The 26459-nt window shown below is 43.6% G+C and overlaps 1 protein-coding gene across 1 annotated transcript in view; it reads left to right on the top strand.

The window, feature by feature from the left end:
• Window positions 1–26459, top strand: part of ALK (ALK receptor tyrosine kinase) — a 679865-nt gene that overhangs the window by 191136 nt on the left and 462270 nt on the right. Inside the window, exon 2 of the mRNA XM_058682930.1 lies at window positions 7524–7643. Coding sequence (XP_058538913.1) covers window positions 7524–7643 — 120 coding nt within the window. The remainder of the gene's footprint in view (window positions 1–7523; window positions 7644–26459) is intronic.

Genomic DNA, 26459 nt, shown 5'->3' with positions numbered 1-26459 from the left:
AGGCAGGATTTAGGAAAGCAGTAGTTGAGGAAGGATGTACTAGGCAGAGATCAGTTTAGACAAAAGTTGGAAGACATGTGTACTAGAGACTGTAGAATTCAAAAGGATTCTGAGTGGGAAATAAGGCTAAGAAAAAGTATAGACAGAAGCATGAAGGCTTCAACTTTACACATTTTAACCATTTTTGCAGAAACCTCTTTGTGATTCCCTTTCTGGTGTGGGTCTGGTATACCCTGTAGGTAACCGTCTCCTCAAGGGCAGGAACTGGGCTGATGATTTCCTTTGGATTCCCTCAATATTCCTTAATGCCAGCTTCTCCTGAATGACAGATGTGGTTCACCGCTGAATGAACTCAGCAGCTATACACGAATCCTTTTGGGGTTGGGGAGAAACAAAACACATATGTTGAAACTATGACTTTCAATAGGACAAGAGAATATTATGGGAGATAATTTTTGCTTCAGGACTTGAGCTGCAAAGAGAGAGTGCAAACCTTCCTGGCAGAGTGGAAGTGGGGCTTGGAGAAAGGCGAGGTGGAGTGAGGGCCGCTTAGCTCCATTCACATTCCGCCCCTGACACTAATAGCCCCTCTCTGAATGAGCCAGCTGGAAGGAGATGTGAAAGCAAAGTATGGAGAATCAACTATGTGTGAACTGGAGAAGACCTCAGCTAGCAGCTGATTCAACCCCCTCATTTTCTAGGCCCAGAGAAGGTGTGGGAGGTCTGTGTGTTTAGGACAAAGGACACATCTGCACATCTCTCTCTTTTCTCTGAAAATCGCATCTCTGTTTTTTAGAACTGCCTGTTACAACTCCAGCCTCACCGCTGACTCTAGGAGCAGTGTAAATTCACTGGGAAGGTTTCTTTGGCTGAGCAGGTGTGGGCTCAGCCTGCTGAATATGAAAAGCATTCCCTTGGGCTGCCGGTCCCAGTCAGGGAGGCCTGCCTGGGGCCTGGCCTGGCTACGCCTGCTCACCACCACCATTTGACATTAGGACCACTATTTATTTGACCACATTAAACTTTGCTTTGTGTGACACAAAATCATTGTAAAAGAATGCATTATTAAGTGTGTTTTCAAATAAGGGAGGAAAACTAGCAAGCTGTCACTGATTGTTTTATTGTCGGAAGGAAAATAAATAAGTAAAACATGTATGAGGCAAGGCAGGAATAGTTCCAAGGAGTGTTCAGAATAGAAGCATTTTTACAGTTTATTGACGTAGGTTTGTAAAACATGTTTGCTAGTGAACCCAGGGCATTTATGTAAATAACCATCATACACAAACAGCTCTTTATTATTTACACTGAGGCAAGTATGATATATTTATTATATAATGTACATTGGCTTAGGAATAAATGGACACACAGTGAGACAGTGTAAAATAAAGACTGGAAATGAAGATACTGGCAATTGACTAAAACTGGAGTATTAGAGATTATGGACAGTTTGCAGAGTTAATAATTAACTGGTGAATAGTACAGGAACAGCTCTCGGGGAGCACTTTTAATTTCTGGACATTGTATTTGAGATCCCTGGACATATGAAAGGCACCAAGACTCCCCTTCATTTTGGATTCTGAAGCAGAGATAGAAGCATAAAACTTCAAGAGTGGCATAACTGGTATTTAAAGAGTAGATCACGCACACATTAGCTCATCTGGCTCTTACAAAACCCTGAGGGTTGGTAGAACATACATTATTCTTGATCTTATCATTTTCGGAGCATTGAGGTTTCTCAGAGTATGTGATTAGCATGAAGTCCTATAGCTAATAAGTGCCAGAGTTAATTTCCTCGAGGGCTCTAGTTTCATTCATTTGACAAATATTTACTGAATGCTTACTATGTGGCAGGCATGGGGATGTATCAGTGACTAGTATAGAAGATACGCAATAAACAAGTGAATGTAAATGTAGGAAATAATAAATGCGCATGAAGGGGATAGCAGGTGGTTTACAGGGAGTGCCATTTCTGGCAGGATGATCAGGAAGATCTTTCTGAGAAGGTGGCATTTAGGCAGAGACCTGGATGGAGAGAAGGAATGGCCATGTGCATTTGGGAAAGAGGAGCTTTCCAGGCTGAGGGAACCAACAGTGCAAAGGAAGGCCCTGTGGTAGGAGTTTGCTTGGTGAGTTTGAGAGATGACAAGGAGGCCTGTTAGAACTGGAGCTCCACAGGAAAGGGAAAAATGGCTGGAAATGAGTCTGAGAGAGAGCCAGGGGCTAGATCACATGGGGCCATCAAGGGCTAGGCATGGCAAGAAATGTGAAAAACATTTCAGGGCTGAAAGGACAAACTTCTGTGTGGAAAATAGCCTGAAAGTGAATAGTAGTAGAAGCAGGAGGCCTGCTCGGAGCGTATAGCAGTAATCCAGGTGAGAGGCAATGGGAGAGAAATGGAAGGGGTAAAATTCAGGTAAAGCCAGCAAGATTTGTTGATGAATTGCTGGGGCGGGGGGAGGTGGGGGGAAGAAAGAAGTCAAGGATTCCTTCTGGTTTGGGCCCAACCAACCAGAAGACTTTTGTCCCCTCTCTATAATCAGGAACACCTAGGTTTAAGTGGTAGGCCATCAAGTGTTTAGTGTTTTGTGTTTGTTTTTAAGTTTATATTTTTTTGAGTGTGTATGTGTGTATGTGAGAGGGAGGGAGGGAGGGAGGGAGGGAGGGAGAGAGAGAGAGAGAGAGAGAGAGAGGGAGAGAGTGAGAGAGAACGAGAACACACGAGCAGGGGAGGGGCAGAGAGAGAAGGAGAGAGACAGAATCCTAAGCAGGCTCCATGCTGTCAGCACAGAGACTGACATAGGGCTCAATCCCACGAACCATGTCATCATGACCTGAGCCCAAATCAAGAATCAAACGCTTAACCAACTGAGCCACTCAGGTGCCCCTAGTTTTCACATGTTAAGTTTGAGATACTTATCAGGCAATAAAATGAAGATTTCAAACTGGCAGTTGGATATATATTCTGCTGTTTAGGGAAGTTCAGCCAGGAGATATAAATTTAGTGGAATTAGTATATAGGTGGTATTTAAAGGTATAAAACTGGGTGAGATCAGTTTGGGAGTGAGCTTAGGTGGAGAAGAGGAAATATCCAATCTCCCCAACTTTCAACAAATGTCTAAAATTAAAGATAACCCCATCCCCCGACCACCAGAGGTAAAAAAAAAAAAAAAAGCTGAGCATATTTACATGTCAGGCAAGAAGAAATTCACTGACTAGTTCTCTAAGGAAGAAAAGTCACAGTTTTTAAAGCTTTAGGAATAAGGTTCCGTGGTGGTGATGCTAAGTTGGTGGTTGGTTAAAATAGAATCCTTGTTCATTGGTCAGGAGTCTTCAGTGAGGTCCAGGAAGGGTCTAGTGTCTTGGGGTCACTTGAAATTCATGGTCATTGATCACTGTCAGCTGTTTAAAACCACTGTGATGAAATTCAATATTCAGCCATGAAATCTCCTAGGCATTTGCCACTGGAAAGTTGAGAATGGATGGCTGTGTGGGGTGTTTCGTTTTGTTTTGTTTTATACAGCCTGGAAAATGGGGAAGATCTGGCAAAGAACAGTAAAGAGGATCCGCCACTGGATTAGGAGGTGAGGACTGTGGCAGCCAAGGACCATGTGGTCACCAGGATGCGAGGAATCCAAGAAGTAGGGAGAAGTCAGTGGGCTCACGTTCTTCTGAAAGACATAGTAAGACTGAGGCGTAGTAAGAGAAGGAGTAAGACTGTCCATTGTATCAGCAACTTGGGGTGCCAGTGACCTTGACCTGGGATAGTGAAGACAGTTTTGATTTTATTAAGTTAAGGAGAAAAGGGGAAGGAGAAAGTGGAGACAGGAGCACAGACAAATCTTTTAAGAGATGTAGCTGTAAAGGAGAACAGAGTAGGAGGACAATGGCTGAGGAAGAATGTGGTGGTCATTTCTTTAAACATGCTGTATGTTTGCTACGGATGAGATTAACTTGCTAGAGGAGGAAATTGTTGAAGGCAGGAGAAAGGGGGACAACCAATAATGCCCTCAGTCCAGAGTGCATTTGTGTGCTTTTTGCTCTGCAGGTGGTCTCGGCCATCACTGGCCAGCCTCACTTGGACACCTGACACTTCTTGCTCCTGCTTTCCCCTCTCCTTTCCTTCCCACCCCTCTTCCCAGGGTCCAAGATACACTCTTCTTGAGCCAGCAGGTCTTAATTTCATACCTTCCTCCCATACACATGTGCTGGTAAGGCCCATTTCACTCTGGATCCTTACATTTTGAGAGGGAAATACCAAAAAATTAAGCCATTCTCTTGCTTAAATGGATTGCTTCCTATGGCATCTGTGCTTCTCTATGCTGGAACCCCCCCGCTTCCCAACCAACGGTGAGGATTAGAAGAATAGGGGGTGTGAAGGAAACAGAACTTCTTCCCTGCACTTGTTAGATGCAGAAGTGCTTTCTTCTGTATATTCTAAATGATACATAGTCTGTGAACTTTGACTAGAATTCACGTCTATCTCAGTGCTTCGGATTTTGGCAAGCAACTTGGTTTAGGTGGGCTGTGTTTCCTTGGTCTTTACTTTTTCAGATGCCCATCTTTTCGGTTGACCCCCCCCCCCCCCCCATGCAGCAAATCACTCGCTACCTGTCTCCCTCTGGGGACCATATGAAGCCAGCCTCCTGGCAGAAATTCTGGGAGTTCCTGTAAGGGCAGGATACATATGTCTGCTTTTTCTCCAGTATTCATCTTTGAAGATGCCCAATCATTTATTGGAATTTTTGGATAGAAAACACTTTATGCTTTTTGGGGGGATGACCCACAGTGATGCCCATGACTCCTAACTGGGCCATGACTCAGCCCTCAGAGTCCAGTCTTTTGAATGATTTCAGATATTTTTTATCCATCATTATTTAACCTGGCCCTCATCCATATAAAAGTCATCTGCTATTCAGTGCCCACACACAGATTTGTAAGTGCTTCCTGAAGTCTAGTGCCATCCACTTGGTGCTTCTGGTCCAGGAAGAAGTTAGTACCATTCCCAAACTATGTCATTAAGAAAAATGACTTCACTTGGAAGCTGAGACGTATTGCTTGGGCTTGATCTTCCTACTGCTTCAAAACTACTTAAAATTTGAGCTGTGTTGATAGACCTAGAGATACAAATTTTTATTCACATGGAGGTCATTGCAAAGGTTTGGTTGTCAGTCCTCTCAGATCCCTCACACAGTGGCCCTGCTCTGGAGCATGCTCTGTGGTGACCCCTGGCCTTAGCCATTGCCCTCTGGGGGCCTGAAGCCCAATAGAGAGCTGTAGAACCCCTTGCACTGGTTTGTGGGGGTCCATAAGGATGGTGGAAGAAGCATGGGCTATAGCATTAGGCTAACCTGGTCTGTTGACTGTGGTCTTCTGCCTACTGGCCATGTGGCCACAGTCCAGGTGTCTAATTTCTTTCAGCCTCAATTTCCCTGGCTGTAAAATGAGGACCAATGATACTACTATTCACAAGGTTGTTGTGGGAAGTGAATGTAATCACTCATTTAAAGTGCTTAGCATAGTGTCTTGTCCATATGTGCTCGATTCATATTATTAATTTTTTTTAAAAAACTGTAATAAACCTCAGTCCTTCCCCCAAGTATACCAGTGGTTTGAGGCATGATGTCTCTTAGCTCCATTGTCCATCTATAAAACAGAGCTGACTTGAGTGTGACATGAGATGGCTTCCTTTTGAAACTTGTTAGCAGAGCTCCTGACCCCTTTCAGTGCACATTCCCCGAGCCATTTGTAGAAATGTTACCAGAAAGATGTATCTGGGCACCAACCAATTCAATTCTGATTTCTTTAGATCAAACGTAGGAGTAAAGTGAAAAACCCTTTCTAGGTACTCAGAAGCCAGCACTTCCAACTCAAATCTTTGGTGGTGTTGGTTTTTGTTTGTTTGTTTTTGTTTTAAGTAGTCTCCAGACCTAGCATGGAGCCTAACATGGGGCTTGAACTCATGACTGTGAGATCAAGACCTGAACTGAGACCAAGAGTCAGACACTTAACCCACTAAGCCACCCAGGTGCCCTCCATCTTAAATCTTTGGAAGGCAGAGATAAAGATGTTTCTTTCAGGAGGGTGACTGTAGAATGCCCATCCTTTTTCTAGCTACAAGGCCACATGCTCCCATGGTCAGCTTTACCTGAGTACAGCACCAGCAGATAAAACAGTGGAGGGGCCTGGAAACAAAAGACTGCTGTGTTCACCCAGGATGGTAATTTCCTTAAACTGCGTGAAGAGGGGTTGATACTAACAAGAGGTTGGAGGCAGGAGAATACGGCCCAGTGGAACCGCTTCTGGAGGTGATTTGGAAGAAACAACAAAGCAGACAGACTGGAAAAAGCCTTCTGTGCTGCTTCCTGTTCCTTTTTCTCTTCTTCCTCATCTTTCTCTTCACCAAGTCTCTCCAGCTGGTGTAAGAATTATGTTTGAGTAGCAAACCAGCTCACTCATGGTGGAGCATGGCCTTTTGATACAGGCAAACCTGGGTTCAGCTCCTGATTCCATCATTTGCCCCTCTGAGCCTCAGTTGTTGCAGCTGTAAAATGGGGGTGATCCTGCTTATCTCTGAGAGTCAACTGCAAATATCACGTGGGATTATGTGGGTTGAGTCCAGCATAAGTGCCTGGCTCATAGAAGATGCAGAAAAAACCCTAGTCCACCTCCTTCCCTCTTTCCCTCACTCAGGCTTGCTCACATCTATCTCTGAAACAGAGCTGTTCCTTCTTTAACAGAAGAAGCTTTGCCTGCCATAAAACATTAGCAAATAGTGATTGACTTGGGGGTTTTCTGGGAAGAACTGCATAAGAGCATGTAACATGTGTTCATTTGATTTGTAGGTAATTATAATTACTTTTCACCACACAAAACCCACTCGAGGTACAGTTAAGCAAAGGAATAATGCTGCTTTTGTTCCTTTTCTCTCAACCCTTCTTTCTCTCATGCAAACAAGAACATTAATCCTTTGTGGCTCCCTGGACTGGTGACTGTGGGAAAACCCATCACCTAGCTCTTTTTTTTTTTTTTTTTTGGTCCCTGAAAATAACATGATTGTCAAAATCTCATAACTTCTGAGTGCAATTTCAACCCTCTCATTGATAAGGCAATAATAACCCAAGCAAACAACTTTAGATGAACTAACAAGTCTGAACATAGAGTGGAGGCATTATCTAGATGAAATGAATTGAAGTTCTCTACGAAGTTGTACAAATTCTTATAGGCAGAATAGACTTTGAATAGAGCTATTAGACCAGGCCATTAAGTCTCCTGGCTTCAAGTTAGTCTCCCAGAGATGTTTGGTCACAAGATTCAGACTTCTTAGATTTGGCTGCCTGGGTAGAAAATGTGCATTGAGGTGCTTGGGGTCAATTCAATCTACTGGTGGCTCGGTCTTTTTTCCCTGGTACTCCAGTGGATGACAAGAAAGCCTCTTACACACTTCTCCTATAAGCCATATGAGTGACAGCTAGAAAACACACCTTAAGCACATGGGTCAGTATTCTCTCTGTTTTTATGTTCAGGTCACAGCTCCTTGGAGTCACCGACAAACCTGCCTTCTCCTCCTCCTGATACTTTTGTATGGAATCTGACCTGGATAATGAAAGATTCCTTCCCTTTCCTGTCTCATCGCAGTCGATACGGTAAGTATATATTTTATAGTCGATGTGTAATCACCATCTCATAATTAAGGAAGCTGTGAGTTTTAGTATCCACTGGCACACATTCCAGCCAGGCCTGGCATCTCCAGACCAACAGGTGCATTCTTTATCCTAGATAAAGCCCATGGCTTTGTTGCTACTGTATCCCAACCTCCCAGCCTTTGTGGCGTATAGTGTTCCTGACACCCCTGCCCAATCATTAGATACCACACTTATCTGCATTTTGACTGTGGTTTCTAGACATAGGGCTCTAACTCATGAGTGTTTATAGCAGTGGTGACCTCTTGAGAAAGGATTGTTGTTATGAAGGTCACAGGTCTTCTGGGGCCCCTCAGGTAACTCCCTGACATTTGGGCAACTCCTTAAAGTTTCCCAGACATGCTCCTAGATATTAGTTCAACTCATGTGATCTGCACCCACTTCAGAAGTAAGGAGGCCAGGTCCCGTTCCATTTTCACAGATGTAGAAACTGAGCTTAATAAGATTGTGCAGAGTGGACTCTAACTACAAAGCCAGAATTCTTCCCTTACATTCTCTTTTCCTCCCAGAGGGGCCACCTACTCAGCCTGCTACATCCTGTCTTAGGAGGCCATATATGTATGGTATAGGATTCTTCATTCTTTCTCTGTGCTAACAGCTAACATTCTAATAGTTCATAGGAGCTGGGCCTCTGCAGAGGGAAGAGCGGGTTTGGAAAAGAGCTGATGTATTTTCAGGTGGACATTTTTTCTTCTCTTGAACTTCTCTAGAGTGAACCCCATTAGAGCAGGCACTAAGCTGCATTTGTTCCCCACTTTATTGTATCACATAGAACATACTCATAAAGGCTTGTGCATGATGAATGAATACAAAAGGCTTCTGGGGATGGAACTTACTCATGAGGTCTGCTTCAATTAAGCATTTATGAACCTGGTATAGCAGTGAGTTCTAGATTCCCTTCTGGGCATATTTACTCATCCTGATACTCAGTCTCTGCCATTGGACCTGAGCTTTTTAAAATGCACCTAACAGAGATCTTCCACTCACTGCTATCCCTCATGCATAAACGTAGCTAGTCTTGGTTCATATTAACTGTACCTTTCATTTCAAACTTAAAAAAATAAATGCATCAAAAACCCTAGGGCAGTTCTAGGATTATACTCTGCTGGGATGTTTCCTGCTGCTTCTAAGCCTCCCTAGTGGGAGAGGAAGATCAGTAGTTGTCAGAAGATTCCAGATAAGAATTACTTCTTGATTTTATTTAAGCCAGACATTGAGTGTCATTTTGTGATAAGGGCAAGTGTCTATAAATAATTGAAATCTGGTCCTTTGTATCGTTATTGCTTTGTAACCAGATTTGTGATACAACCGGTCTTTGGATAACATTTTGATTTTGCTCTCAAAGTCATTCAGTATCTCTGCAGGATGACAACTTTTATAAAATGCAGAATGTCCAAAAAAGGCATCCTACCTCCTGGATGACACAGAGGGCATTGCATTTGTTCTCTGTAGGGCATCCAGAAAGAGGTTGCAGGTTGAAAGGAGAAAGCCCCTGGAGTTTATTAAGCTGCTCCCTACCACTGCTTGGCCCTGATACACCTACTTCCTTCAGGCCTCACCCTTAGCTATGAAATGAGGTAGAAAGACATGCTGCCTTGGCGCAAAAGAGTAGATCAGGAGCATTCTCAAGAGCCTTTTCGAACTCTCCTTATGGCCTAGTATCCTCATGAATTGCCTTCTAGGCAAAAGAGAGGACCCAAACCATTGGCCAGACATTGCCCAAATGCTGGATGGAGATGCCAAAGGCAGTGCCATTATTGCTATTGATTACAGGGCGGGAAGAACTGATTCTTGATTGGTGGCTCCTTGACTGAGTGCAGTGGTAATTTCAGAGCCTTTTTTACCTTACTATATTTAATTCAGCCACAACCTACCTGCCTCCACCATCACCTCTATGTACCTGGTCCAGTGCCAGATGGGCAGAGGGGATACAAGTACAAAAATAAGTAAGACTTATTCCTGCTCTCTCAAGGCTTATAGGCCAGAATTCCAGAGGCAGCTAGGCTTATTGCTACAGCAAGCACCTCTGGGGGCTGATCCTGGAGCACAGATGTGAAGACTCATCCGAAACCCATTACAGAGCAAACTGAAGGCCAAGACTCCTGTCCCCTGAAGGATGTTTGTGGGGGCCCAGCCCACATGTCTGTATGAACCAGAGAGGCCAACAGACTCATTGGTGATAAATCTGTACCTTTCAACTGCCGTGAAAGACATTTTAAGAAATGTTAACAACTTCATTAATTTTAAGGCCTCAAACTTGGGCAGAGAAATTTGACTGGAAAATTGCCGCCTGAAGGGATAGTTCTTCAGACAGTGAGAAGTAACCGAGTCTCAGCAAGTCATTGTGGGCGTTTGAGTGGCGGAGTCCCATGCCTGCGTTCTGGGGATGAGGCGGGAGGGGATATTCTGGAGGGGGGCCGCACAAAGGGCCAACAAGAGGGGCCAGCAACAACCTATCCACAGGCATCATGACAGACAGCAGCAGGCCAGCCCTCTCAGGCAGGCTGTCTGGTCCTGAATTGAATGTGGCTTTCTTTTTACCAGTGTTTTATGAGAAGAGACGAGGTGGAGAGAGGCTAACAAGATTTACTCGCCCCCAGCCTGTAATTATCTGCTTGAGGAAAAAGTTTGACCTACCTTTTTGAAGTCTTCCCATATTTCTTCTAATTTACATTGGGCCTTTTATGTCGTGTAAAATATATTTTCTTCAGTGGCATTTGGTATCTGATTCCAGCTCTTTCTCGCTTCTTGTCTTGAAGGACTGCAGCCCGCTTGTGTCATCATTGACAAGCAGAGAACTACGCATTCCTCCCCTAAGGCTTGGAAGGGGGGGAGGCATCTAAAGAAATACCTTTTTTTCCCATTTTATCATCACCTCTTATGCCTTAAGATTATTTATAGGCTTGGCTAGAGGACTGGGCTCTTGTTATCCACCCAGATAAAAATCTGTTCCAACTGGTAGCTCCAGGTGCTAAAAGACAGAGGGCACTGGGAGCTATCATCATGTTGAGTTCTAGAGCCACAGAAGCAGATGGTGTCCTGCCCACTTTAGCTCATGTTTGCCCACGCTGGGTGTGGGAAGAATCAGATCAACATGTAAAATGTAATATAATCAAAGGTTCTGCCCCAGATGAGGAGGAGAAAGAGAATTCCTGTTTATTGAAGAACAAAAATGTTGATACTTTGCAGAACTCTTTCACACCCTTTCTCTCACTTAAGCTTGTTATGAAATTATTTTATATCCCATGTAAATTGAGGGCCAAAGAAGTTTATTAACATGGTCCCATTATGGAGCAGAACAGCAGTTAGAAAAGCTTGAACCCAGATTGTCTGACTCCAAGTTTAGTGCTCTTTCTACTACACCACAAAGTGAATTCACAGATGAAGTCTTCCCTCCACGGAGAAGGCTCTTACTTCCTGGTGTTGGGACTGAATGACTAGTCTGTTACCCAAGAGCTAGGCAGCTATAAAACCAAGACTTGATGTCCCCAAATTGAGACTATTCCAGGCAAGCCAGCTAGTTCATCTCTTCCCAAACAAGGGCACCTTGGGCAGTCTTGTGTGCCCTACCATAGACTGTGGTCTCTCTTAAGGGTTGAATTGTGTTCCCCCACAAGAAATATTGAAGTCCTAACCCCTAGTGCCTATGAATTTGGCCGTATTTGGAAATAGGGTTTTTGCAGAGATCATCAACTTGGGTCCATACTGCATTAGAGTAGGCCTTAATCCAATATAACCAGTGTCCTTTCGAGAAAACAGAAATGCAGACACAGACACACAGGATGGACACCATGTAATGAGGGAGGCAGAGATTACAGTGATGTATCTATAAGCCAAGGAATGCCAAGGATTGGCACCAACCACCAAAACCCGAGAAAAAGGCATGGAACAGATTTTCCCTTAGAGCTGTCAGAGAGAGAATAGCCCTGCCAATGCCTTGATTTTGGACTCCTGGTCTCCAGAACTGTGAAAGAATCAATTACTGTTATTTTAAGCCCCCCAGTTTGCTGTACTTTGTTATGACAGCCCTAATAAGGTCATACAGTTCTTTGTCCCTCCACTCCTCCAATGTCTAGAACATTGACTCCTGGAAGAGAAAGATTCCCCTTAATGCCCAACATCAGGCTACAACAAAGCCATTGTTAGACTTTAAATAAAAGTTCTATTAAAACTTTTTATGCTTTCAAGCCCATTGGGACCCATCCAATTTGAGGTCTGGTGCTATTGGAAAGAAAGAAAAATTCGACTTTTTAATTACTTTCCCTACTGCCACTACAGGGGCCACTACTGTGGTCCTGTTAATGTATCAATTTCTTTGATTGAAAAGACTGGGTAAATTAAACATATTTCTCTCGAAAAAAAAAAAATCAACCTACCACAGAATTGAAAATGGAAAACAAAAAAGCCCACAAATGCCTTATGGGATTTGCTTCATAGTTCAGGCAGGAAGTCAGTTTGATCACATTTCTGAAATTACATATTTAATGTGGCTGGACGTGATCAGCTATTCCACCCTCAAGTGCCTGGTGTCAGTGAAAAGCAGTTCCCAGTTCCCTTGTGGACCTCTGTCAGGGCTGAAAGCTTTGTTCCCCATTCCTCTGCCCTGACAGGCCAGGACTTCTTGTGTTCTCTTTCGACCCTGCTCCATTGAACTGGGAAGTCAAGTTCATTCCTAGTCCATGCTCTTGTATTTTAATCTGTAACATGGTAAGTACAAGCCCTGTGAATGCATTCACCAAAAAAGACTGAGTCCCAAGGGATACAGCAATACTGCTGGTTATATAAAACCAAGAGCAGGGTATATCTCTCACCCTGAGGACTGTTGGCCTGCTAGAGGCCAATGAACCCTATCCATGGAAATTAAATAACAAGCAGATGGCTTAGGTGTTTCAAGAAAAGACTTGTCTAAAATAACCCACTTGATCATATACCCTACCTTAAAATGAAGATACATAGATCCGCTCAATAAATACCAACAATTTATCTCTATGTTAGTGGCAGATTGGGTAAAGAGAAGCAGAAAAGAAACAAGGCAGATTAAAAGATAAAAGACTGATTGACCAACTGACACAGAGGCAAGAAAAACAAGTTAAAATAGAGCCATTTAAAGCAATTGTCACAGACATGGGGAAAGGTATTGACAAAAGGGAAAGAAAGAAACAGATGAGGGAAGAGAGATAGAGATGCACAGAGAGAAATACAGACAGATTAACGTGGAAAGGATCACTCAGCCTGTCTGGTCTCCTGTCAATGTGTTCTTTCTCCTGCTAGCATGGTCTTAGCAGTCCTACCTGGGCAGGTGGTTCCCTAATACGCAGTCCAGTCGTGGCCTCCCCACTGAGCATTGTTTCTGTATCCCTACCTGCCTGAATCATTTCCCCCTTACTGTGTCTCTGATGCCACAGGGTATGAGAGAGTGGGTATAAACACGCTTGGAATACCAACTGTATGTTTGGTTCTGCTCTAGGCATAGCAGTGATAAAGACATATAGGACACACTCCCTTCCCTCAAGAACTCTCAAGGAAGAGGCAGGCATGCCTGCACTATGACAAGTGCAGAAACAGAGACATACTCAAAGTTCCTGAAATGTAGGGAGAGACGTCCAGTTCTGTGGAGGACTTAAGAAGTTAGATGTCCTGGAGATGGAGATAGCTCGGTTGAGCCTTGGACCCTGAGACCAATGAGAAGGGCATTCCTGGTGCAAAGCCATGTTCAGGAACAGGTCAAGCTCAATACCAGAGGATATGGAGGACCTTGGAGGAAGCAGCAGCAGTGTGCCTGGAGAAAGTTACTTCCAGATGTACTCAAGATTTAGACATGATCCTACATGTGAAGCATAGGTTGGAAAAGGAATGGCAGGATGGGAGTCTGGGACAGATTCTGGCTATAAGTTGAGCATGACTTGGTTGTCCATCCAGGAGCATCAGCTTGGGTAATTGAGTATTTGGACATTGTGTTAACTGAAACAGGGAGGAGGATAAACAGTTGGCAAGGAGAAATGGTGACCAAGACTTTAAGAGAGGAGAAGGTGGAGAGAGCTATGCTGAGCAAGTTATATTTGAATGTCTTCAGGGACATCCAGGTGAAGACAACAGGTAGAGAGTTGTAAATCTAGGTCTTGGCTTTGGGGAGAGGTGAGATAGAGAGTCATTAGCATAGAGGTTGTGGTTGAGGCTGGTAATTGGAGGATGAAGATCCCGGATGTTGGATTTAAGAAGTAAACAGAGGGGCACCTGGGTGGCTCAGTCGGTTATGCGTCCAACTTCAGCTGAGGTCATGATCTCGTGGTTCGTGAGTCCAAGCCCCATGTTGGGCTCTGTGCTGACAGCTCAGAGCCTGAAGCCTACTTCAGATTCTGGGTCTCCCTCTCTCTCTGCCCCTCCCCTGCTTGCACTCTGTCTGTCTCTCTCTCTGTCTCTGTCTCTCTCTCTGTCTCTCTCTCTCTGTCTCTCTCAAAAATAAAAAAATAAAAAGAAGTAAGCAGAAGAAGAGAAGCTTGACACACAGAAGTGGAGACATAGGAAATGTGGGAGGAGAAATAAGAAATGGTATACTGATAGAAACTAAGGTGGTAAAGAATTTTAGGTACAGAAATAATCAGTGTCGAAGCCACCTAGAGATAAAGTGGAAAAAGGACTGTAAGAGCCTTTTCTCACCTTGATAAATACTCCTTATGTTTTATATTCTTCCTTTCCCCTGTTTCCTACTTTCTCATTCCATTGTGTCCCCAACTACTTTGTTGTTTTCCTTCCCTTGAACCTTTCTCCTTAGAGCCTACCTGTTCCAGCTTGTAAGGCCCAGCTTAGTCCCTGCTTCCACTGCATTGTTTTCACTGAGTACCCAGACTACACTGATGTCTCTTTCTCCTTGGAATTTTTGTATGGAAAAATTGATGGAACTTTTTGATAACATTGGGTTGGTATAATCCTTCTTCTTGAAATCTGAGAAGATTCTTATACAGGGAATGGTTATTTCTTTTTTTTTTTTTTAATTTTTTTTTTTCAACGTTTTTTATTTATTTTTGGGACAGAGAGAGACATAGCATGAATGGGGGAGGGGCAGAGAGAGAGGGAGACACAGAATCGGAAACAGGCTCCAGGCTCCGAGCCATCAGCCCAGAGCCTGACGCGGGGCTCGAACTCACGGACCGCGAGATCGTGACCTGGCTGAAGTCGGACGCCCAACCGACTGCGCCACCCAGGCGCCCCTGGGAATGGTTATTTCTTGAACATCCCAAATTCTCCATGAAACTCCATTGGATGATGACCATCATCACAAAACCTGGGGCTTCCCTCATGCTTCTTATCAATCAGGTAACTTTCCTAGGTTATAGTTCATCCCTTCTATGTCCCAAGTAAACCAAGTCAGCTGATAAAGCAATCATGGATGAATCTAATTTGATGAATCTAATTTACCCACTGGAAGACAAAAAACGTGATAAAAATCACTTTTATCTGTTATCTAGGTATGTATGTATGAATGTATGTATATATGTATGTATGTATCTATCCAATCATATATTTACTCATCCAGCAAGTGTCTACAATTTGCCAAGCTCTGTGACCCTGCCCCTCATAGAGATATTGCCCTAGTTCGCTTTTATCATAGGTCCAAGATAGTCCCAAATATCCATCTGAAAGGTCTTTCTTAAGTACTTGTATGATTGTTTTGTATATGTGTGCAGACCCCTCGGTCTGATGATCTATCAAACCCAATAGGAAGGTTTGCGTGGGAAATAATACTTTTCAGTTTTAGCAAAGACTTAGTATGTCTGTTAGATAAAGAGAGCTTCTTTTTGGAAACCATCCAGTAAGGATTACCACCCAGCAGCTGGTGACCACATTAACCCCAAATTAGAACAGCCCACGAGGTTGTAGACCTCACTCTGTCCCTGTTTTCTCACCAAGGAAAGTTGTATAATGTCCTTATGAAGTACTTTGTATTTCTGATGTCACACTTTTCAGTGCGACATATCTTAAGTTATTTGTGGCCCTGAGTCATCATGATTCTGAGACTGTAAGCTCTTAGAGGTCAAGGAATCTACATTTTGTTCCCTTTTGCATTTCCAGTGATTAATCCACTGTTTTGCAGTCAGTTTAGCTCCTGATAAATATACAGTAGATGAAATAGCAACATTTGCTGAACAATCCAGGGGCAAACCAGGAATTTGGGTCTCTCAGTTCCCAACTCAGCTTTTTAGCCCCTGAGGATCTCTGTAAAGGGTAGGGATGTTCCCACAGCCCTCTTATTCCTAAAGTCATATTAACTGGTTTCAGGAAAGACATGTGTCTAGGGGAGAACAGTTCCTTTGGTTTAGAATTAAAAGCTATGACATTAACTACTTTAGGCAGGCTTATTTTTTCTCTATTCAATCTAAAAAAGCATATTCAGCAGACATGAGTGAGCTGAGGAATTTTTGTTTTGACAGCTTTGGGACATCTGAGATATTGTATACAGAGCATTCCCAACCAGCTCAGAAAGATGTGTGTCCAAAACATATGCAGGAAAATGACTGATCAAGAATGAGAAAAATGAGAGGAAATCCTCTTAAAATGAAATGTTTTGTCAAGAGCAACCTCAGATGCAAACATTTATGCCAGAAGAGACCTCAGATTAACAGGACTTTACCCAGTCCACTTGAGTAGATGCCTAGAATAATTTGGTTTGTTAAAAATTGTGAGCTGTCAGGGCCCATAGTGGTCTAGTCAAATAGCCTCATCTTACAGATGAGTACACTAGGCCCAGAGAGAGATCAGCAGTCTGCCCAGAGCTAGTGGCAAAGCTGAGATTCAAATCCAGGTCATCTGTTTGGAAGAGCCCACCTTTAACCCTTCCAGTGCAGTAGACGCATGGGCGATGGTTCATATTTTCTCAGTACTTGGGCTGCAAAGCATTTCCTCACACATCACTCCCATCTGTTGCTTTCTCCATCTCATCATTTTAATTCCTTAGGTCTCCACCACTCCATTGGGTTCATGATGTCGCAAGGGTTACATCAGTATAGGGTCAATACCATCCTGGTGTGGATGGACCCTCGGCCAGGCCCAGTCTGGTTACTTCACCATCACGTGGAGAGCTTCTTAAAGACAAGATCTGGGGTCCAGGAACAGTAGGACTAGGTTTGGGAACCGTAGCTCTTCCATTTAGCTCCTTGTTGCCTTTAAATGTCCTGTGTAACATCCAAGCAAGCTGTCTGCCAGCCTCTCTGTCTGAAAGCAAAGCACAGAATAGTGGGGAAGAAACTCAAGTTGGGATCTGAGATGTGAAATTTGCAGCTCAGATTCCTGTGAGTTTTATTACCTTCAGCCAGTAAACCACTCCCTGATTCTGTTTGTCATCTGAAAAATGGGAATGATTCCTAATTGACAGCATTGCTGTAAGTTCTGTGAGGACAGATTTCCAGATGCTGGAGCACAGGTGTTTCACCTTTGGAAGAGGAATGAGGCCATTCCAGTGAGAGGCCAATAGCCTCCATTTGGGTGGCCTGGCTCTACTTTGCTAGAAAGTTTTTCCTTAAAACTCTTAAAGTCCCTAGTTTTTCCCTCTAGAAACTGAAAGGACTTTATATTTAACCATGATACTCTCCATGCTGGGATTTAATCCTATGTAGCCCAGCTTCAGAATTCATAACACTACACGAGAATAAGTGATACTAGTTCCCCATCTGCCTGGAGTAACATTATTCCTTCATGTGTTCTTACAAACTTCCTAGCTTAAACCTATCCCATGTTAAAATCTTTTCATTCATCAAGATGCAGCCCCAAAATTGCCTCCTCCATGAACCTCAGGTCTTCCCAGGCAGAAAATCTCTCTTGTTCTGTGTCCCCATGGCCTTACCATGTCTGCCCACTGTGAGAGTTAGGTGTGAGAAGTCTATCTCGCCACCCTGGAGTGGGAGTCCCTGAAGGGCACAGGGTCTGTTCTAGGACAGCCTTGTATCTGTGTTCTGAGATTGGCGTCAGGTGGGGGAGTGGGGGGAGCCCCATGGTAACCTGCAACATCTAGCAAATCTTCACCATTAGAGACCAGAAAAGTGGGGAGGGTCATTTTTTCATGTTCTGAAGTTGAGACCATTGATGACCATCAGTCTCTTCTGGTTATCATGGATGCCATATTGCTCAGAGCTCTTCTCCAACCTTCTGGTTTTAGGGATGATCCTAATTTATGGATGTCATGCTGAGCAGTGTACAAACTATTAAGGTTTTGAACATGCTCTGTGGGATCTGCTTCATTTGGTTAGAGATGATCCTGAAAATCACAAGGAAAGAACTGGACTGGAAAAGTCCAATCTGGGTTCTGGTCTCAGTTCTCTTACTTATCCAGACCCTAGGCTCTGCCACTTTGGCCAAGTCACATGAGCCTTGGTTTTCCCATCTGTAAAATGTGGAGGCTGGGCTTGTTAATTTCAGAATGTCTGGGATCTTAAATTATTTCCAATTTTCTGTTCTGGGATGAGGAGCAGAGTCCCATTTCTTCTATCTGTAACATTGCACTGGCCACAAATAAGAGAAATGAGAATTAAGCTTTCTACACATATCTTCCACCATCCTGGGTATGCTTACACACACACCCTCCTTGAGACTGTCTTTTGAGGCTGTGTTTATATAATTGATTGATTGAAGGAGACTTGGCCCTTCTTCGCTGCAGCTTGATTATAAGTGAGCTAAACAGATGTCTTGAATTGGGTGATTGGTTCCCAGATGCATTCCAGGGAGTGAGTTGGTGGGAAGGAAGTGAATGATTTCAGTTCTGGGGCCCCATGACAAATGAATAGTGCTTGTGGGCGGGGCGGGCAAGGGGCTAGGTTTGCTACTTAGTCTTATGAAGTAAGTGGCCAGATGTTGTTGGCAGCTGGTAGATTAATACCAAAGGTAACTGGTGGGCCAAGTGCCCCTTTAGGAGATAACCCAGCAAGAGGGAGTAGAAGCCCCTAATCATCCAAGCCTGGGCTGGAAGTCAGGACTCTTGGGATTCTGCTGGCCAGCTGTTAGAGCCAAGTTAGAAAGCTTGTCTTGGCCATCTGCCCAAAAAGGGAAATTGGTCTTAAAATGGTAGAGATGGAAGAGACCTGAGGATCATTTTATTCCACCACTTAATTTTTCAGATGAGCACACTGAGGCCTGGAGAGGTTAAATGATTTGCCTGAAGTCACACTGCAGAGCCGGGGCTAGAATGCAGCTCCTCTTATTCAAGGTCTAGTGTGACTTCACTTACAAAAGGGAAGCTAGATCAGTGTGTCAAAAGCAAAGATTGAGTAAGGAGTTTCCACAAAGTTTGACACAGTCAAAGCTTGCTGCCTTCAGTGTTGGACATGGACCCATTTAACTCCCCTCTGCTGTGGCTAACCCCTGGAGACACCTGAAGACCAACAGCAAGGACTGCCAAGTTTAATAATAAACAATGTGCAAGTCACTGCCACGCTGGGCGCTTGGTATGTGTATTGCATTTAATCCTCCTCACAATCCCCTGAGGTCGTCCTTGCTTTAATCCCCATTTTACACATGAAAGAATTGAGGTACAGAGAGATTAAATAATTTGCCCCCCAGATATGCAGCGAGTCAAGTGACTGAGCCAAGCTTTCTTCACTTTGAACAGTCTGATCCCATGCAGCAGCTAGTTCCTCAATATTCCTCAGACACCCTAGTGCCCCATGCAGTTTTGATATAAAACAGAGCAAGCTAGGAAGATACCTGTTTTGGTCAGTGTCTCCCTGGGTCCTCTGAGGTCAAGTCAGTCTAGCTCATTTCTCAGCTCCTGGTGGTAAATCTGAGGCACAGGCAACAAAGGCAATAAGATATGCCTATATAGTACTTTGTAATTATAAAGCATGTCCACATTCATTACCTTATTTGATCATCATGGTGGGTATTATTATTTTTATCAGCATGATTATTGTGATAAATCTCTCACATTCATACATGAGGAAACCAAGACTCAGGTGGTTAAATGAATTGCCCCAAAGCACATGGCTGATTAGCCCAGAGCTTGGAAATTTCCAAGAATTGTCTAGTGATCTTTCTCTTTCACTCCCACTGCGTTTCCTCCCTTTGTTCTTATCATAGCTTCTAGCCTATGCACAGACCTACTCTCTAGCAGGGAGCTTCCAGCAACCATCAAAAAACAGTTTGTTGGCAGAAGAGTACATCTAGGATGAGAGAAGCCAGAAAGCCTTATTGGAAGTGATTTGAGCCATCGAATGACTGGGAGATATTTTTTTTTTTTTTGAATCACTGGGAGATATTTGAAACCTAGCCATATGTGTTTTTGCTAGCTTGTCTCAGAAAAAAAAAAAAAAAAAGTCTAGAGTTTTGCGAATTGCCCTAATTGTTTAAAGTATTATTATTATCATTATTATTATTTTGTTATAGCTTAGAATAATAATAATAAATACCACAGGGCTCAGAACCAGATTTTAGTACCAATTTTGCAACCCACCCATTTGCATCCGTAATATCTCTAGACTTCAGTTTCTTCATGTCAGATAGTCCCAAAGGTCCCTCATCACCCAGAAGCTCAATGGTCGAGAAGTTCTGGAGAATACCTTGAGAAAAGAAGATGACTCTGCCTTGTGCCTCAGGATTGCTGGCAGCCAAGGGAGCTCCTTTGAGCTGGCTACAATCCTTAAGGACTGCCAGAGTTTTGAGAATGCTGGTCTCTGGAGCTATATATAAATGAACCGCAGCCTCAGACATGAAGCTCTATTATATGACCTCTAAAGGCCACCTGCAAGAGAACTGCTACATGTGCATGATGCTTCATACAATTCTTTGTTGAACCCACAAATCAGGCTTGTTAGGGATACACTGGCATTTGTATATGCCATCCCTGAAGCAATCTAGCCTCAGCTTAAATTGTGCCAGTAAGCTAAGCCTGAGGAAGTAAGAGCTGGTGATTCAGCAACTGATGTTCAGCCTGGAGCTACCCAGAGAGGATGGCATTTGAAAAGGCCTCCACAGGCAGAAGAAATGCCCTCCACGCTGTGTGACCAGCCACATGATACTGGGGTAGTCTTTTCCCTTGCCTGGGTCTTGGTTTTTATCACCTGTCCAATGGGAGAAGGAGTTGACCTCAAATGTCATTTCAAGTTCTAATAGCCTTTAACTCTGTGAATATCGTCTAAAGGTAGACATGCCAACCTTCACATGGGACAATGTAATATGAAGGAAATGGTCATCTGCCATCAGCTAAAATGGCTCATGTAAATATTATTTCTCATGGTAAACAGAAACTATTCAGAAAGGGCATGGCTGTACAAATTCTGAATCAGCTAATATGCGTTAGGAATTTCTCCATTCCAAGTGCATGCATCGTTTCATTGGATCCTTCTAGCAGTTCTGGGAAGTTAGTCTGACCACCGAGATGACCGATGCTCTGAGAGAGGGAGAGAGTGCCTAATACTGCCCATCTGGCAGGTGGTGTAATTGGAATCAAATCTCAGGTCTTGTGCTCTATCCCTGAGAAACAAACCTGATGATATTAAGGTCACTTAATGAATAAGACATATTCATTCATCATAGATTCATAGGAGAAGATTATAGGGCTGGATTGGACCACAGAGACTACCATTCAACAAGTGAGGAGTGCCAAGCCCAGCCTCAAGGCCATCTGCATCCTGGCAGTCAAATAGGCATCCCAAGACATATCACAATCATGCTGCTATTTTTTAAACTAGCAGCTAACCTGGTAATTTTGTTAATGTTTATTTACTTTTGAGAGAGAAACAGAGACAGAGAGAGAGAGACAGACAGAGAGGGAGACACAGGATCCAAAGCATGCTCCAGGCTCTGAGCTGTCAGCACAGAGCCCGATGCAGGGCTCAAACTCATGAACTGTGAGATCATGACCTGAGCTGGAGTCAGAAGCTTAACCAATTGAGCCATCCAGGTGCCCCCAAAACCAGATAATTCTCTGTTTTCAGATGCAGATTCCATGGCTGAGTATCCAGTTGGGTGAATTCTCTCATGGGCCCCTGATGACCATAGAAACCTTGCCCATACCACCCTCAGTTCCCTCAACCCACCCCTATCCCTATCCAAGAAACACAGCGGATATCCCAGAACATGTTAAGAAATCTAGATGGGTCACTTTGAGCCCTGGGCCTTACCTGAGGTGTACTCTTAGCTTCCTGAGTCAACACACCCATGGGGGGTTAAGACTTGAATCGTAGAAATGTGTACTCTGACTCAATCCTCACCTAGGCCTTCCAGTTCTGTCTCCATCAAGGGCAGCTCAGATGCTCCAGCTCCTGTCCTGCCTCTAGCTGTGCCCTGCCTGTTTCTCCATGGGTCCAGTTTCTGACCTGCCTCAATGTAGGTCTTGACTCTTATTGGTGTCTGTGGCTCTGAAGGAGGGTGGCTCTGTTGCTGCTTCCTTTTCAATTCATAATTCCCTGTTTGTGAGATACTGCCATCAAGGCCTCAGGGTCCCAGGAAGGAAGCAGGTCAGTGAAAGCCCACAGCCTACTCAATCACTTCATATCTAACTCAGATGTAACTTTATTTCTCTAAACCCAGTGTCTTTATCTGCTAAATGGGGGTAAGAATCCTGCCTACTTCATAGGATCAAATAAGATAATGATGTAAGGTGCCTGGCATACTGTGTCCAAACCCAGTAAGCTCTCAGTAAATGTAGTCAGTTATGAAAATACTTCCCACAGGCCTTCACAGAGGTCCTCCCCTCAGCTCTTCTTTACAAATGCATACTCAGTGCTGCCAGAGCCAAGAACATTAGTCCAACCCCAAGCTTGATTTCTGACACACTCCTAATAAGAGAAAAACAATTAAAGAAGGGTGAAGTGTCATAGGATGGATAAATATGGTGTTCTTCTCTTTTTTATTACTGCTTTCGCTTTTCATTCTACAATATTTGTTTCTAAACCTCATGGTGGGCTGACACTAAGAGACGTCAGCAAGTGGGTTCCTGTGGACCTGCCCAAGGACAGCTGCTCTGAAGGATCCTGGAAACCAGCTAGTCTTGGAAAGAAAGTTTAAAAAACTAGAGGCTGCTGGTACCCTCACTTGAAATTGACTCAAGGTGACTGAGGAAACTAGTAGGAAATCTCTGTGTTTCCAGGGTCAGGATCAAGGAGGCAGAAAAGGCCTTGATTCAAAGGAGCTTTTTGGAGACTTGGGTCAGTCTACAAAGGAGGACTGTTTGAGTTTCTAAGCTTACCCAAGGGGACACCTGAGTGTCCAAAGGACACCATGTCTCCCTATTACCTTTATGTGGTGTTGTAGATGGTGCCTGGAACTTTCACAGAATCTCCTCATGCATCTCAGCCTGGGAGGACCCCCATCTCCACTGATTAGCCAAGGTGGCCTCCTAGGCACAGGCCTTAGCATGGATGTTTGGGTAGGCTCACACACTTCTAAAGGCTAGGTTTCCACCCTCAGACTCAGTGTGCGGTCATTGCCAACTCCTCTACAGCCAAGGGCATTTGAAAAGGGAACTGGGCATCTCTCTGGGCAGGGCTACCACAGGGTTTTCTGATCAGCTTCTGTAACGTTTTTTTGAATGGCTGCCTTTTATACTAGAACAGTGCCTTAAAGCTAACTGTTAATGAATTCAGTTTTTGAAATGTGACTCATACTCTGGAAGGTTTCAGAACATAGGTACAAGCTGATAAAAATGTATGAACATACATACGCACATACACACATTCACATTCACACTTACTCAGGAACAGTCAGTCACTGTAAAACCTGAGATTTTCTTCTTAATTCTCTGACGATCTTGAGGTAAACTGAGTCCCCATTGAGTGAGATGCACTTTCAGCCTCATTTCATGGGGACTCTGCTTCTAGGGATAACAACAAGCCCTCATTTAGAGGTAGGCAGAGTGAAAGTGACTGAGGGTCTGTAGGTTTGGTTGTGTTGGCCCTATAGAATCACCAACCTTCAGAGACAGAGGGCACTGTAGAAGGTATTTGCTCCATTTGTTTCATTTTTCAAAGGTAGAAAACTAGGCATAGAGAGGTGAGTGAACCTGCTGAGGTCTCTCAGCTGCTCTATGCAGGACCAAGCCTGGAACCATCCTCACTGCTCTACCAAGACCTTTCTCTTCACAGCACCTGACACCCCTCTCAGCAGGAGAACTGTTTCCAGAAGATTCCATTACTTTATCTTTTTTTTTTTTTTTTTTACAATGGAAGTAACAAGAAAGTGGGTAGCAATGATCAGCAGGTTCTGGAAAGTATGTCTTTTTCTCATTGCTATTTTTCAATGGTTAGATTCTCCTGGGTCCTGATAGGTAAAGTAAGTTGAGATCTCTAGATTTTTTTGAAATTTTTTAATGTTTATTTATTTATTTTTGAGAAAAAGGGGAGGAGGGACAAGGATAGAGAGGGAGACACAGAATCCAAAGCAGGCTCCAGGCTCTGAGCTGTTAGTACAGAGCCTGATACTGGGCTTGAGCTCACGGACCATGAGATCATGACCTGAGCTGAAGTCCGACGCCTAACTGACTGAGCCACCCAGGTGCCCCGAGATCTCTGGAATGTTTTGAAGGTCATGGTTACTTTGAAAAATAAGCCTGACACAGAGGAAATATAAATCTGTTCCCTTAGGGGCAAGGACAAGCCTTTGCAAATATGAAGAGGTTGCAGACTTTGGGTGTAATAATAGCCAAGATATAACACTTCCCAGGTTTCTCATATATTATTTAATTTACTCTGTTGGTCCTGGATTGTGATTTTGAAACTGTGGAGGCATGATGAAAAATGTCTCAACCTTCATCATTATCCAGCCTTAGGTCACATTCTGGTTCTGCCTTAGGGTGATCCTTTGATCTTTAGGCAAGTAGAGTAAACGTTCTGAGCCTCTGTTTCCTTACCTGTAGAGAGAAGATACCATCTACTTCTCAGTGATTTTCTGTAGGTTAGATATAGTGGCATCAGAAAAACAGTAACATAAAAAAAAAACCACACACACAGTCTCTGGCAGATGGCTGGGACTCAGTGAATGTTATTTCCCATGCCTTCTCTTGCGTGTTGACCTGCCTCTGCCATTGGATTGCTTAAGGCTGAACACTTCACTGAAACCCTTGATCCCTCTGAGTCCTATCTGTAAAATATACTCTACAGTCCCTATCCTACCAGGACTGGGTCAGAAGAGGGTTAAGGAGACACAAGAAGCTTCCTAGGTCTACAACTTTAGAAAAGACCCAAGGAGAATATTCCTTATCCTGGTGTTTTTAGAAATGAGTCCCAGGTGTTATTGCTTGAAAGGCACTGAGGCTAGTGCAGGAGAAAGAAACCCGTCTTGATATTTTATGAGAAATTAAACTGGAATTTTAAAAAGCCCAATTCAATTTCACCCAAAATGAACAGTAATATTAACCTCCTTTCTATTTAAAGCCAAAGAGTGCAGCTTTGACAGCTAAAGGGAGGCTGCCTTGGAGCAAGAATTTCAAAATGAACCTATTTGATAATTGGAGCATGTGCCTAGCTTGTTTCACCAGGCAGGGTTTGGTCCAAACACAGCCGGTTCTCTGACTCTTCAGAGTTAAAAGATCCCAGGATGGATGATGCTTGATACTAGGATTGTATATTCTGTTGTCTGTCTAATATACACCAGGCAGTATTTGATCTTGCATGCCACCCCTCTGTTCCAAATAGAAATAGGACGACTTTAATTGGAGAAGAAAAATCAAGATAGAGGCTGGGCCACAGAAGAGAAAGCTTTGGGAAAGTCACCAATAGTTGTCTATGTGGGATGGGAATGGCCAGTACCTTTCTCTCCCATCTTTTGACTCAGTCATTTGTTAATATAGATGGATCTTTTTGACCCTCTTTAGAAAAGCCAAGATTAGTGGCTACTCTTTTCATTATAAGGATAATTTTTATGCTACAAAATACACAATGTTGGACCGCTTTCTCCTTGCATTCTGTAATCAAAACTAGGTGGCTGGCAAGTAAGTCTTGAAGATTAAAGCAGCCTACAATTCATGGACACCAATTCATGGACACAGCAGCAGCTCAGCCCCCAGGGGCAAGTAGAAAGTCTTCAAAGCTGATAAATATGTTGGCGGCAGGTGGCATGTCAACTCAAACAAGGTTGTAGTCCTGCCCATTTCAGCTCACCATTATAAAGGTGAATTGTCTGTATTGTGAAAGGTCAAGTAGTATTAACCTTAGGACCAGAAAGATGGCAGCTCCTGGAGAGCAGCTGGTACATAAATCTCTACTGGCTGAGAAGCAGAAAGATACTTAATAGAAGTGTAATTGAAGGATTTTTCTTCCCCCACAACCCCCCACCAACCCCCACCTAAACTTAGTTTGGCTAAAGTCAACAGGAATTCTTTTATTCCCACTCTGGCATAGGGCTTAGCTGCCTGTGTGTGTGACTAAGGGACAATCCAGTGACGACCAGCTGCCTGCACTAGAATTGACACCCTTCCCCTCTGCATTCTGAAATTTTTAACACCAGATTCATCTTGGAGGTCAAGGTAGCAGTAGCCACATTAGCAGCTGTTACGATGCACAATGATAATTGGGAGTTAGCACCCATTAGCACCACTACGAAGATTGATTTATCAAATTCCCTATAACACTTCTGAGAACAAGGACTTAGGAATCTTTAAAAAGCCAAATTAAGAAGGAGCTTTAGAAAACATCTAGTCTAAGTCTCCTTTTGTATTTGAGGAACTTGAGGCCCAGAGAGGTGTAGTGTCTCGTTCAAGGGCACCGGCAAAATTGGTGGCAGAGCTGAAGTTGGAGCTCAGGTCTCACTGGGCATTTGTTTCCCCAGTCACTTGGTCTA

The sequence above is a fragment of the Neofelis nebulosa genome, chromosome 9 (genome assembly GCF_028018385.1).
Source record: "Neofelis nebulosa isolate mNeoNeb1 chromosome 9, mNeoNeb1.pri, whole genome shotgun sequence".
NCBI lineage: Eukaryota > Metazoa > Chordata > Mammalia > Carnivora > Felidae > Neofelis > Neofelis nebulosa.
The sequence above is the reverse complement of the archived record's forward strand: the minus strand, read 5'-3'. Positions and strand labels throughout refer to the sequence as shown.